Source organism: Aspergillus lentulus (genome assembly GCF_001445615.1).
Source record: "Aspergillus lentulus DNA, contig: Alt16, strain: IFM 54703, whole genome shotgun sequence".
NCBI lineage: Eukaryota > Fungi > Ascomycota > Eurotiomycetes > Eurotiales > Aspergillaceae > Aspergillus > Aspergillus lentulus.
In genome coordinates, this window is record NW_028322113.1 from 132,262 (window position 1) to 144,503 (window position 12,242).

General features: G+C 52.2%; 5 protein-coding genes across 5 annotated transcripts; 2 read left to right on the plus strand and 3 right to left on the minus strand.

Annotated features, from left to right (window-relative positions):
* Positions 1–564: 564 nt before the first annotated feature.
* On the minus strand, positions 565–2,295 carry ALT_7531 (LLM class flavin-dependent oxidoreductase; the record flags this gene model as incomplete). Its single annotated transcript, XM_033557553.2, has 7 exons — positions 565–792; positions 844–1,021; positions 1,070–1,626; positions 1,670–1,729; positions 1,784–1,796; positions 1,846–2,197; positions 2,244–2,295. The coding sequence occupies 7 exons, from the start codon at positions 2,293–2,295 to the stop codon at positions 565–567; spliced, it is 1,440 nt and encodes a 479-aa protein (XP_033413444.2).
* An 827-nt stretch (positions 2,296–3,122) lies between these two features.
* Positions 3,123–5,652, plus strand: ALT_7532 (sodium:solute symporter family protein; the record flags this gene model as incomplete). Its single annotated transcript, XM_033557552.1, has 11 exons — positions 3,123–3,337; positions 3,384–3,441; positions 3,496–3,682; positions 3,730–3,829; positions 3,873–3,956; positions 4,007–4,193; positions 4,242–4,292; positions 4,335–4,505; positions 4,552–4,870; positions 4,914–5,395; positions 5,443–5,652. 11 exons carry the CDS (start codon positions 3,123–3,125, stop codon positions 5,650–5,652), a joined length of 2,064 nt encoding a protein of 687 aa, XP_033413443.1.
* A 278-nt stretch (positions 5,653–5,930) lies between these two features.
* ALT_7533 (putative glucokinase regulator family protein) lies at positions 5,931–8,043 on the minus strand (the record flags this gene model as incomplete). Its single annotated transcript, XM_033557551.1, has 4 exons — positions 5,931–6,825; positions 6,873–7,255; positions 7,299–7,752; positions 7,811–8,043. 4 exons carry the CDS (start codon positions 8,041–8,043, stop codon positions 5,931–5,933), a joined length of 1,965 nt encoding a protein of 654 aa, XP_033413442.1.
* Positions 8,044–8,476: 433 nt separating this feature from the next.
* Positions 8,477–9,959, plus strand: ALT_7534 (putative MFS transporter; the record flags this gene model as incomplete). Its single annotated transcript, XM_033557550.1, has 3 exons — positions 8,477–8,620; positions 8,664–8,871; positions 8,917–9,959. 3 exons carry the CDS (start codon positions 8,477–8,479, stop codon positions 9,957–9,959), a joined length of 1,395 nt encoding a protein of 464 aa, XP_033413441.1.
* A 30-nt stretch (positions 9,960–9,989) lies between these two features.
* Positions 9,990–11,666, minus strand: ALT_7535 (MFS transporter; the record flags this gene model as incomplete). Its single annotated transcript, XM_033557549.2, has 5 exons — positions 9,990–10,159; positions 10,206–10,999; positions 11,045–11,320; positions 11,368–11,447; positions 11,499–11,666. The coding sequence occupies 5 exons, from the start codon at positions 11,664–11,666 to the stop codon at positions 9,990–9,992; spliced, it is 1,488 nt and encodes a 495-aa protein (XP_033413440.2).
* Positions 11,667–12,242: the final 576 nt, after the last annotated feature.

A 12,242-nucleotide genomic window follows, 5' to 3' on the forward strand; every position in this document is an offset into this window, starting at 1 on the left:
CGACGCCAAACGTGTGCCAAGACGGCTTCATATTTTGTGTCCCTCACTAGACCCCAATTAGCGGCCAGGAACACGAAAATTGGGGACGCTAGATGATAGAACGCCTTCCCGTGCTGCTTCTCTATACAATCATTGGAGGACGGCAATATCTTGCAGGATATCTCGGATACTAATGCAACCTCACTAGTTGCAATGTTACCGGCATAAACCCCATGTCGCTCACAAGTTCTAGAAGACGAGTCTGTCGAAGGATGTATGTAGAGTCGGCCGAGTATCGAAGAGCAAACAGTTGCCATATTGTTGTTCATGTTGTGTTTGTGCTTAGAGAAGGAGTTTGAAAGCTCATTTGTCCATCCAGCGGGTTAATACCGTAGTGCGACAGTCACTCGTCCAAGTTTCCAGGTTGGTTCAACAAGAAAGGTACTGAACTTCTCTAGTGTAGATAAAAGTGTAGATACACACGACTGTGCTGCTGCGAATAATTTTCGAAACCATTAGGGAAGCAGGACGCTCCAGGCAGTGTGCCCGCGTTCTGCTAGTAGAAGTCACTGAACGTCCGTTGTACTAGTTTTCGGGAATCTTATGATCGGCAGCGTCTACTCCCGCATGCCAGCGGTACCTGGACGCAGGATGATCCTCCAGGGGACCTGTCTGCCCTGGCTTGCCATACAGATTCTCCCGATACGTTCCCCTCTCGACAGCATAATCCTCCCAGAACAGTCCGCGTCGCCGAAGTTCGGGAATCAACAAGTCGATGATATCTTTGAAGGATCCCGGCTTGATAGCGTAGGCCTTGCCTATTGTCAATTCCAAAGTAGTAGATTGTTTACGTAGGCAACTCACCAGGTTAAATCCGTCAACATCGGCTTCTCTCACCCAGCGTTCCATCTCATCCGCTACCTGGGCTGGTGTTCCTACTGGCGTAGCACCCAGACCTCCCACTGTGATATGCTGACCAACCGTTGACTTGGTCCATTTCGCGACTTCGGGTGTTGATTTGGACCAGCCCTCGACGGCGGACCTACAGGCTAGTTAGCACAGTTTCCGGTTTATTGGGAGGGTAGCGCACCGAATTGCATTGCTTTCTACGTGTCGCAGCTCTTCGTCATCACCATACGTGTCTAAGTTGATTCCTGTCCACCCGCCAAAGAGCGCCAAAGCACCATCGATCGAGCCCAGGCTGCGATAGTACTGGAATTTCTCCCGTGCCTCCTCCTCCGTCCGGCCCAAAACCGGGCACAAAAGCGCCAAGAACTTGATGCTCTTTGGATCACGTCCGAATTGTGCCTGTGCCATAGCCCGTATCTCTGCAATATTCCTCGCAACGACTGCAGGGCTGTGTCCGGCCACAAAGATCGCCTCCGCATGTTGTGCGGCAAACGTCTTGCCTGCCTTGGAGGTGCCGGCCTGGAGGATGACAGGCGTACGCTGCGGGCTCGGTTGGCACAGATGTGGACCGGGGACGGTGAAGTATTTGCCGTTGTGGTTGATCTCCCGGACACGGCTAGGATCGGTGTAGATTCCGCGTTCACGATCGAGGACCACAGCATCGTCCCGCCACGACGACTCCCAGAGTTTATAGGTTACTCGCACGTATTCTTCGGCGACAGCGTATCGGTCGTCATGCTGATCTTGTTAGACCAGGCTAGCGGTTTGAGAGTGGACCTACCTGAGGTTGCTGTGCATGGCCCAGGTTCCGAGCTGCCGAGTCCAGATAGCCGGTGACAACCTGGAGTCCTTATTAGCCCGATGATTATTGTTACACGGCGACGCAAATGCTTACATTCCATCCCAATCTAGGCAAGTGATGTTAGCACCTTTCGTGGTAGATTCGATCTCACATACCGTCCCTTGGACAAATGATCGACCGTCGACAACCGCCGAGCCAAATGATATGGCTGCTCATAGGTCGTCGTCACCGTCACCCCAAATCCGATATTCTTTGTCGCAGCTGCCATTGCGGATACCACGGCTAGCGGTTCATTGACGGGCCATTGTGCGCCGGAAGCAATCGCCGGAGCGAGGTTCCGGGGCCCTTTGTACACGTCGTAGCCACCTAGGACGTCCGCGATGAAGATGCCATGGAACTTGGCTGATTCCAACAACTGTGCCAGCTCGATCCAGTGGTCTACGTCGTTGAACCTGTGGGATTCATCTTCTGGGTGGCGCCACAGTCCTGGGGACTGATGGCCGCTGCCTATGGTATGTCAGAACATTTATGCAATGAGAGGCTGGATGCGTACACATCTCAACGAACGCATTGAGGATGAGCGACTTTTGTGGTCCGTCTGTCATCATGAAAGAGTGATAAATTATCTGCGAAAGGCAGGAACCAAGTGCTGGAAGTCCGGTAAGTGTCTTTCCCTCCTTTTCAATGGATATATTCTGATAGAGACACTGGGACCCAAGTGGAATAAATTGGCCTGGTTTCAATGTGCGCGATGAGTTCAGTCTGAAGAGCAATCATTTATGTATGGAGTACATCCGCCAGTATCGTGCGCAACCATGTCTTGTTGACGGTCCATTTTTGGATTCTCTATAGCATCAATGTGGGCCGCGATGACGTGCTGCGGAGGGATGAGGGGAACAGCACGAACAACCAGATGAAGATCCTAAGAGAAAGACCTTATTAGACTTTATCGGGCCATTTGTGGGATCCTTTTGTTAATGACTCGTCGTATTTAGTGATCCGGCAGTGTTGTTATTGAGCGAGGATCCCTTTTCGTCAACCACAATCCTCATCGCGCCATTCCCACAAGCCATACTATATGCCTCCTATAGTAGATTCCCTTATTGGCCAAATCAACTCAATTCTGAAGTTGTCAAACTTCCGGACCTTGTGAACTGCTGACCCGATCGCCAGGTTCTTGGGCAGGATCACAACTTTATTCAGGACTTAACAAGACCGCCCTGATCAAGGATGCGTAACTGGTTGTCTAGCACATCATAATCTGTATTGATCATGCCATCATATGAGTGAACGATGTTTTCTATGTTAGTGGGTGCAGGAGGGCAGGCTTCTCAAAGAAGTATTCTGGAATACAAATATATAATACAGAAGGCGCATTCATCCATGCACCACAGGAATAGTGTTCTTCGTACATACATATTCCCGGACAAATATGGCAAGTGATCGAAGTTCAGATGTTGAGGCCGTGGTCCAACCACCTCTGCTACGAGTCGTGGGCTACGTGATAGTCGTGGTCTTGGGTTTGATCATTGCACTGGGTATGTCGATGCTGCTTGCCCAGGAAAGACAGCTAACAGGCGCAGTGATGATGGTCATCACCAAGATTCTCAAAAGAACGGCAGGTGAAGATAACAAGAGGACTGAAATGTATTCTCTCCGACACTGCGCCATACCAAATACTTACTCATTGCAGGTTTATGACTGCCAATCGAACCGTTCGCACTGGATTGACAGCGTCTGCGGTCATATCGGTAGGATACTCTCTCCAAGCGGCGCATTGCATACGAATAATAACCCGCCGATAGTCCTGGCTCTGGTCAACCGCCATGTTGGGGTCTGCATTTGTAGGTTACGATTATGGCGTATCGGGCCCTTTTTGGTTCGCTGCTGGCTGTAGTCCGATGATTGTCTTCTTCGCCCTGCTGGGAATCTCGTGCAAGAGGAAGATCCCTGAAGCCCATACATCTCTGGAAGTAGTTCGAATCAGATACGGTAAGACTGTCCGCTGGCTATAGTTAACAAAGCGCTGATGCAAGCAGGACGAATCGCCCACGTCGTCTTCATGACACTCTGCTTGATCAACAACATCTTCGCTTGTGCCAATATGCTCCTAGGTGCAGCGGCAGTGATTGCAGCCCTGTAAGTCATCCAATAGAGGTTGGAGATGGTCTGACGGGAGTAGGACTGGTGTGCATATTGTAGCAGCGACATTCCTCTTGCCTGTGGGTGTGACTGTCTATACCTTTGTTGGTGGCATCAAAGCAACGTAAGCCCTTCCCAGCCTACAAGCTTGACGGCGTCTGAGATTGAGAATAGGTTCTTGACCGACTATTTCCACACTGCTGTCATCCTCATCATCGCATGTTATTTTTCAATCAAAGCCTTTACGGTCGACGAGGTTGGCTCCATCGGCAACCTGTACGAGCTGGTCAAGTCGGCTTCTGAGCGGCATCCAGTTTCTGGAAATCATGCTGCCACTTACCTGACTATGACCTCTAAAGGCGTAGGTGATCTCGCAAGAGGGATCAATAACAGAATCTGACAATACTAGGGTATCCTGTTTGGTATCCTGCACATTTGCTCCAATTTCGGCTTGGTCATCGTAAGTGTTCCGACCAATGCGATGCCCCTGCTAACTAATTAGATGGACACGAGTTTCTTCATCAAGGCATTCTCGGCGGCCCCTTCGGCAGTCGTGCCCGGATATACCATTGGAGGCATTGCATATTTTGCGATTCCGTGGGCTCTGGGAACCATCATGAGTTCAGTCGCTCTTGGTCTGGAGAATCAACCCAGCTTCCCAACCTACCCACGCGTACGTATTCCCAGCATCACCAGAGTACAGCTAACGTGGATATCAGCGCATGACATCGACGGAGGTCAGCAATGGACTCGTCTTACCCTATGCAGCCATGGCGATTGCTGGGAAAGGAGGCGCGGCGGCTATTCTTCTCATCACCTTCATGGCAGTGACGTCGACCCTGTCGGCGCAGGTTATAGCCGTCAGCTCAATCTTGAGCTTCGATGTCTATCGGGAGTATTTCAATCGAAAAGCCTCTGACCGTGACATCATCCGTTCCAGTCATTTTGGAGTCATCTTCTTCGGGGCCTTCTCCGCCGGGTTCAGTACCATGCTGCACTACGTAGGCATAGACCTGGGATGGACTCTGTATATGCTCGGTAAGCACCCTTCCAACTCCTAGGCCAATAGCTAACTTTGAAGGCGTGGTTACCTGTCCCGGCATCTTTCCAATGGCGTTTACCATTCTGTGGCGCCAGCAGAACAGAGCGGCGGCCATCCTTTCTCCTGTGCTCGGTCTGGCAACCGGTCTGGGGGTATGGCTAGGGACGGCCAAGCACTTTTATGGCGCTGTTACTGTGTCAACCACGGGCCAGATTCTACCATGCGTCTACGGCACCGTTGCCTCTGCTTTTTCGCCCATCGTTTACTCCGTCATCCTCACCCTCCTGCGACCGCAGAATTACGATTGGGCAGAATTCAAGAAAGAGAAACTGGCTCTAGAGGAACTGGAAGGTGACCTCACGACAGTCCACAGTAACCGGCTAAATGCTTCAACACCCAGCGCAAAGGAACTGAAAAGATGGGGCCGCATCGCTGCGTTCTGGTCGGTAGGCACATTCCTGGGACATTGGGTCCTGTGGCCACTTCCGATGTACGGTGCCAAATATGTCTTTGGCAAAACGGTGAGTATCCGGTCACACCCATGTGAAGAAGAGGCTGACCGTCGTAGTTCTTCGTGGCCTGGGTAGTGGTTGCAATCATCTGGCTGTGGGGCACAATGTTAGTGGCGATTGTGTATCCTATCGTTGATGGAGGCGTCCAGCAGATGACCCAAGTCTATCGAGGATTAACTAAGGGGGAAGAATCGACAAGCACACCAGTAGAGAGCTCGACGCCGTCGTATTCATCAATCAATGAAAAGGAACAGGTAAAAGCCTGAGTGAGTGGAGATTTGCTACTTGAGACTGGATGGCTCAATGGAACTGCAGACACGGCTATGACAGCAGAATGATTTTACTATGCACGAGAATCTGGGCCAATAACAACCTTGAGTAACCTGAGTAGTTGACTATTTAATCTAATGCTTGTTCCATTGTTAGTGCAATTCAAACAAGGCGTGAAAAGACACAGATTTGAGAATCGCTGTCACACTGGGGTATTTGGAAAGAGATCTATATTTGATTGGTACTGAAGCCTTTGCACAATATACTCTCATAACTATGTGAGATGTTTTGCACCAAGAAGGCCTGCATCTGATACTGTCTCCACATAGGCGAACCGAGCACCTGTCTTCTCAAGGACATTCAAAAACTGATCCTGATAAGCCTGGTTCTTGAGGATGCTACCAGAAAGAATCAGACCAGTATGCTCTGTAGGAACGTATCCATCACAAGCAGGATCTAGCAGACGTGCTACGGTCCGACTTGCCAAGTAATCGATTTGTCGACTGACAATGGCCGAGGCGATGTCGTCCTGTCCGTTCATGCTGAGCACCACTTCGGCAGCACCTGCAATGCGGGCTTTGATCGTCTGTTTGTGCTGTTGAACAAGGATCTCACTGACGAGATCAATCTGCATTGGCCGGCAGGTGACACATCCCAGTCGTTCAAGAACTGCCTGCTCCAAACGTCCTAGTGGCTCTATACGTATACCCAGTCTCGTCTCTTCGAGTACCGCCAAGGTGTATTTGATGGCCTCCAGTCCGATGGCATATCCCCCTCCTTCATCTCCCAAGATGTGTCCCCAGCCGCCGGATCGAGCGATTCGGGAGTACTCATTGCCATCATCACTTCGGTTGTATCGCATGGCCACACTCCCGGTGCCAGCAATGACCACGACTGCAGATGAACAGTCTCGGTGGGAACTCGCAGCGGCCACCAGCAGATCCACGTCGTTTGTTAGTCGGATCTCTTTCTCCGTCAATCCAAACAGCGCGCAGACCCTTGGCAGGAGGGACTCTCGGAGATTCCTCCGGTCAATGCCCGCCAAACCAATCCAGACTGACTTGAAAACGGACCGGAGAGTGCAATCTGGAGACGGAAAGGTCGACAAAGCGTCCTTTGTAGCGGCCATGAGTGTCTGAATTACCTCCTCCATGGCATTTCCATCAGTCCTGTCAACGTCAGCTGTGATTTTCAAAGCAAAAGTGTGGAAGCGTACAGATTACATGGACCTGTCGTCCCTCGCCCGACAACGCTGCCTTTCAGGTTCGCGATGACGGCCGCGCACTTGGTCCCCCCGCCGTCAATGCAGAGTACATATTGTCTGTTCGTAGCAGGCGTCTGTACATGCCTGACCTCTGCAGAAGATATCTGTAACACCTTGGCGAGTACACCCCCAGCAGATGCCAAAGTCTCCTCGCACTGTTCAACCGGTTGCCCCGTTTCCGCGACGAGAAGAGCTAGTTTCACCCTTCCTTTGCATCTTGTCAGCAACTCGTCCAGCTCCTCATCTGTCATACTGTCACAACGAGCGCTCAGCCTTCGCAGGATATTGCGCGATCGCTGTTCCAGCTTCAGATTGGAAGCTACAAGATCTACCATCTGATTCGGTCAACCACATTCTTCAGCTTGCTGCAGCACATACCAGGTTTCCATAAGTCTTGCCCGTTCGGATCATGGTACCCGTGCTTAGCATATTCAGCACCATCTTGGTCGCCGTTCCCGCCTTCAACCGGGTACTGCCCGTCACGACCTCCGGACCTGGCAGCGGAGCAATCAGGAAGTCGACTGTCCCAGATGACGCCATTGCCGAGGGAGAAGCGCAGACCACACCGATGGTGAGGCAGCCGATCTTTTTCGCGAATGCCAAACATCCGAGGACGTATGGCGTACGGCCGGATGCAGCGATGCCGATGACGCTGTCCAGCTCTGGATTGAGCTGCAAAGCTCCCATGTCGGCCTCACCTCCAGCAACACTGTCTTCGGCTCCTTCTTGCGCTCGTCGAATGGCAGCATCACCGCCTGCGATCAGCCCGACAAATTGCGATGGCGGAGCAGCAAACGTCGGAGGGATCTCGGATGCATCGAGGATCCCGAGTCTGATCACAACAATTGTTATCACATCCTTTCCGATGGCCTTCTTTTGGTGGTACTTACCTTCCACTGGTCCCTGCACCCACGTAGATGACTCGTCCACCATTTCGCACTCGCGGGGTTAGCGCATCAATAGCAGCGGCAATTTCAGAGACACATGGTGTGACACTAGGAGCAACACGGTGATCCTCTTCGTTGATCAATCGGCACATCTCCATGGTCGAGATCTGATCGATCTGTGCCGTCCGGGGATTGACGGCTTCGGTCTGAAGCTGTGACAGATTGGCTAGATCCATGTTGCATGCTTCTTCAAGAATGTGTCTGACAAGTGAGTTGAAGCCCCTGCAGTAGTTCCAGGAACTCTACATTCTATATCATCGGTTAGCCGCGTGGTCGCGTGGGGGTTACTTGACAGGGTTACATTGTCTCGGTTACGAGTTCCAATCCGGGTCGTACAGAACGTACCTGTGGAGAATCGAAACACCTAATCCAACCACTCGTGAGCTTTCATAGCAGAATGATCTACAACAGGATATCTGTTATGAGTTAGACGTCTTTTATACGAACGAACTAAGCTTCGCCTAAGGGATGGCTGACCATTGGCCCGATTTCTCCGCATTTGACAGCAAGGGACAAAGGTCGCACAGGCCTCGTGATAGCGAGATAAAACCGACTGTCCTTCCACTGTCCTGTTCAACGATCAAATGATCTGCTCATAGTATAGTCAATATGGGCCACAATGAAATTCATCACGATGATGCCGCCTTGGAGTCTGGCGCTGACTCCCGACAGCGGTCGCTTGCATATCGGATCTACACACATTCGTGGTTCCAGATCCTCCTTATCAGTTTCATCTGTTTCTGTTGTCCGGGAGTACGTCTTCCTCCAACTGTTCAGATCATTCACTAATCTTCAGATGTACAACGCGCTCTCCGGCCTGGGAGGCTCCGGACAGGTCGACCCTACAGTTGCTGCCAACGCCACAGTAGCCTTGCTCGCTGCGACAGCTGCCACGGCGTTGTTTATCGTTGGACCCATCTTCGACCGTGTCGGACCTCGAATGTGCTTGCTGATCGGCGGATGGACCTACTCCCTGTACTCGGGAAGTCTGCTATGCTTCAACCGTATGAGAACGCTCCCCTTCAATGACCAATACTAAACTCTGTTAGATACCTCCAACGGCGCGTTCGTTATCGCCGCCGGCGCCATTCTCGGTATCGGAGCGTCCTTCCTCTGGGTAGCGCAAGGAGCTATCATGACGACATACGTGCCTGAATCCCAAAAAGGCCGAGCCATCGCCGTCTTCTGGATCATCTTCAACTTAGGCGGCGGGGTGGGCTCCCTCGCCAGCTTCGGACTCAACTACCACTCGAAGAGCGGGACCGTCACAGACGGAACCTACATCGCGTTGTTGATCATCATGGCCATCGGCTGGCTGCTAGGTGCCCTGATCTGCCCGCCCGCTTCCGTCCGCGTGCAAGGACTACAGCCCACGCCGGAGACGGAGAAGAACTGGCGTCGAACCGCCAAGTTGACGGTGCAGACCCTGACGGACTGGCGGGTTCTCTGCATGATTCCCATGTTCTTCTGCGCCAACGTCTTCTATTCGTACCAGCAGAACATCGTCAATGGCATGACCTTCAACATTCGCACGCGCTCCCTCAACGGGTCCCTGTACTGGATAGCTCAGATGCTGGGCGGTCTCATCATCGGTCTGATCCTTGATATGCCGCGGGTGAACCGGCAGAACCGCGCACGGGTGGGCTGGCTCTTCCTCTTCGTGACCGGCATGGCCATCTGGGGCGGCGGGTATGCCTTCCAGAAATGGTACGACCGGCGCAGGGCACAGGGACATAAACAGGACATCGACTACTCGCAGGGCCAGCTGTCAACTGGGCCGATTTTCTTGTACATCTTCTACGGCGCATACGATGCGTTTTGGCAGGGGTTCTGCTACTGGCTGATGGGCGCGCGATCGAATTCTCCCGCCGTAGCGGCCATCCTTGTCGGCGCGTACAAGACGTTCCAGGCAACTGGGGGTGCGATGGCCTGGCGGCTGAATGCGCTGGCCAAGCCGGCCATGACGCAGTTTGCCATGGACTGGGGTCTGTGTATGGGGGCCTTGGTGGTTGCCATACCGTCTGTTTTGGCTGTGACGTTGACCAGCGAGGTTCAAGAAGAAGTGAGACAGACGAAGGATGGTGATGAATGATGCTTGATTAGGATCTTATTCTGGAATGATCTATGTCCGAGGTACAGGTCTAATCCAAGAAACACAAAGATTGACTCCAGCAACTATCGCCCCGATAATCCACAATGCACGATCGTAGTGTGTGCCGTTGTAGCGGAAGATAATAGCAAAGACGATTCCACCAAAGTTACCCATTCCTCCAACAATACCAGAGACGATTCCTGTATCTATTAGCGTACGCCTGATAGAAGAGTGTGCTGGACTTACCATTGGCAGTTGGATGCACATGAGGCACAATAGCGAAATTGGCCCCGTTACTCGCAGCAATGAAAAAGGCCATCAGCACCACCAGTCCAAACATCAATCCCTCACTCTTTGGGTTCAACTGTCCAACAGCCAGTGCTGCTGCCCCCATACACACCCCCAGACAAACCAGCCACACCTTCTTGCCCCACACCGACTTCGTATACCGATAGATGAGGTCTGCGATGAACCCGCCCGCCGGGCGAAAGACAACATTGACCAGTCCGAACATGGCGGCCCACCGGCCCGACTTGGTCTGGCCTAGGCTGGGAAAGTTCTTCAGGTAATACGCGCCGAGAATGGAGTTAATGGCGAGTTCGGCGCCGAAGGAGCAGGCATACGGCAGAGCGAGCGCCAGCGTTGGCAGAGAGAAGATCACACGGAGTGCTTCTCTAAGCGTGGGCTTTTGAATCATTTCATTGTTCGCAAGGCTGATATCAATAACCGGTTGCGCTTCGGTGTCGACGATCTGCGGCGTGGAGACACCCTTCTTCTCCGGCAGGGTTGAGACATTGCTGCTGGACGGGGCGCCAGATCCGCTGGATCGCTGGAGGTCGACGATATTGCTTTGTATAATGGGATTGTTGTCGTTCCGCTGGGACCATTTTCCGCTCGGGGTATCCTCGCAGAGGAAAAGCATCGACAGGGCGAGTGCGACGATAATGATAAAGGGAACCACGTATGCGACGCGCCAGGCGCGGTGCGGAGTCAGTCCTTGCGAGTGAACGAGGGAGTCATAGATGGCAGGCATCACGAAGCTGATCATATGAGCTTTGCACACAGGACGCGGGCAGATAACATACTAGGTGATACCACCACCGGCATTGCCGAATCCACCAGCCAGAGCGTTGGCAGTCCCCACGACGTTTTTATCGAAGAAGCCCGTGCACCAGACCTGGCAGGGCACAAACGTCGCTCCGAGGATCCCGATGAAGAAACGCAGGGCAATGAGTCCTTGGGGAGAGGTGACTAGGCCGGCCATGGCAGTGGGGATGGCGCCGCAGAGGAGACATCCGACGAAGACGTATCGCGGACCAAATCGGTCGCATAAAGGGCCGGCAATGAATCGCATGAGAAGGCTGTTTAGTGAGCGAGAGGGTCTAACTGACAGTGAAAGGTCACTTACGTTCCCAACAGAGCCACGATATTGGAGTTGGCGACCTGGTCTTGCGTCATATGCAAGTCCTTCTTGATCGTGACGCTCAACTGTAACGGTTCAGAGGGGCCAATTATGGAGATGAGATGGGGATTACTTACCAACGGAGGAAATGCATACCATGAGAGGAATGCCACCATGAATCCTAACCAGGAGAAGAAGAAGACGCGACCATAGCGGTCAATGGGATTCAACAAAGGGATCGATCTTGCTTTGTGGTTGACCGGGTTGATCTCGGGGCTGGCAAATGCCAGTTTGAACGCTTCCATCTTGTATCACTGCCCTTATCAAGTGTGTTTCAATTGGGACTATTCTGATGTCTTTATGCTCGGCTTGAATTCTAGAGCAGATCGCAACTGAGGTGGCCAGAAACTATATAATGCGTGACCGGAGTACTAGTATCGCAGCCATTTCGTAGATACAAAGCGATTTCTATCTGCCACGGAGATGATAAACTCTTAGTAAACGAAAAGAGAGGAAAGCCTCAGCTCCTAGGAGATGCAGTATGAAAGAATTAAGTCAGAGCAGGTGCCAAGCAGCTCGGAAAGGATGGACAGGTCAGCCAAGACAGGTGGAAAAGATACACAGCATCCCAGGAAGGAAGCAAACTGGGAAAAGAAAAGAGAAATAACATCACAATCCCCAGTGAATGACTGCATGTCGGGAAATCTTGACAAATACAGTCGTCTGTGGCGGCAGCACAACAAGGCAGCCATTCCATGGCTGGATCTTCGGGAAGACAACACCACGAGATCTTGGACTCACAGTATTATCTTCATCCTCCCCCGGAGCAACAGATAGCTCGAGCAGGAACATGTCGTTTCCGGTCTTATCTACTCCGTATC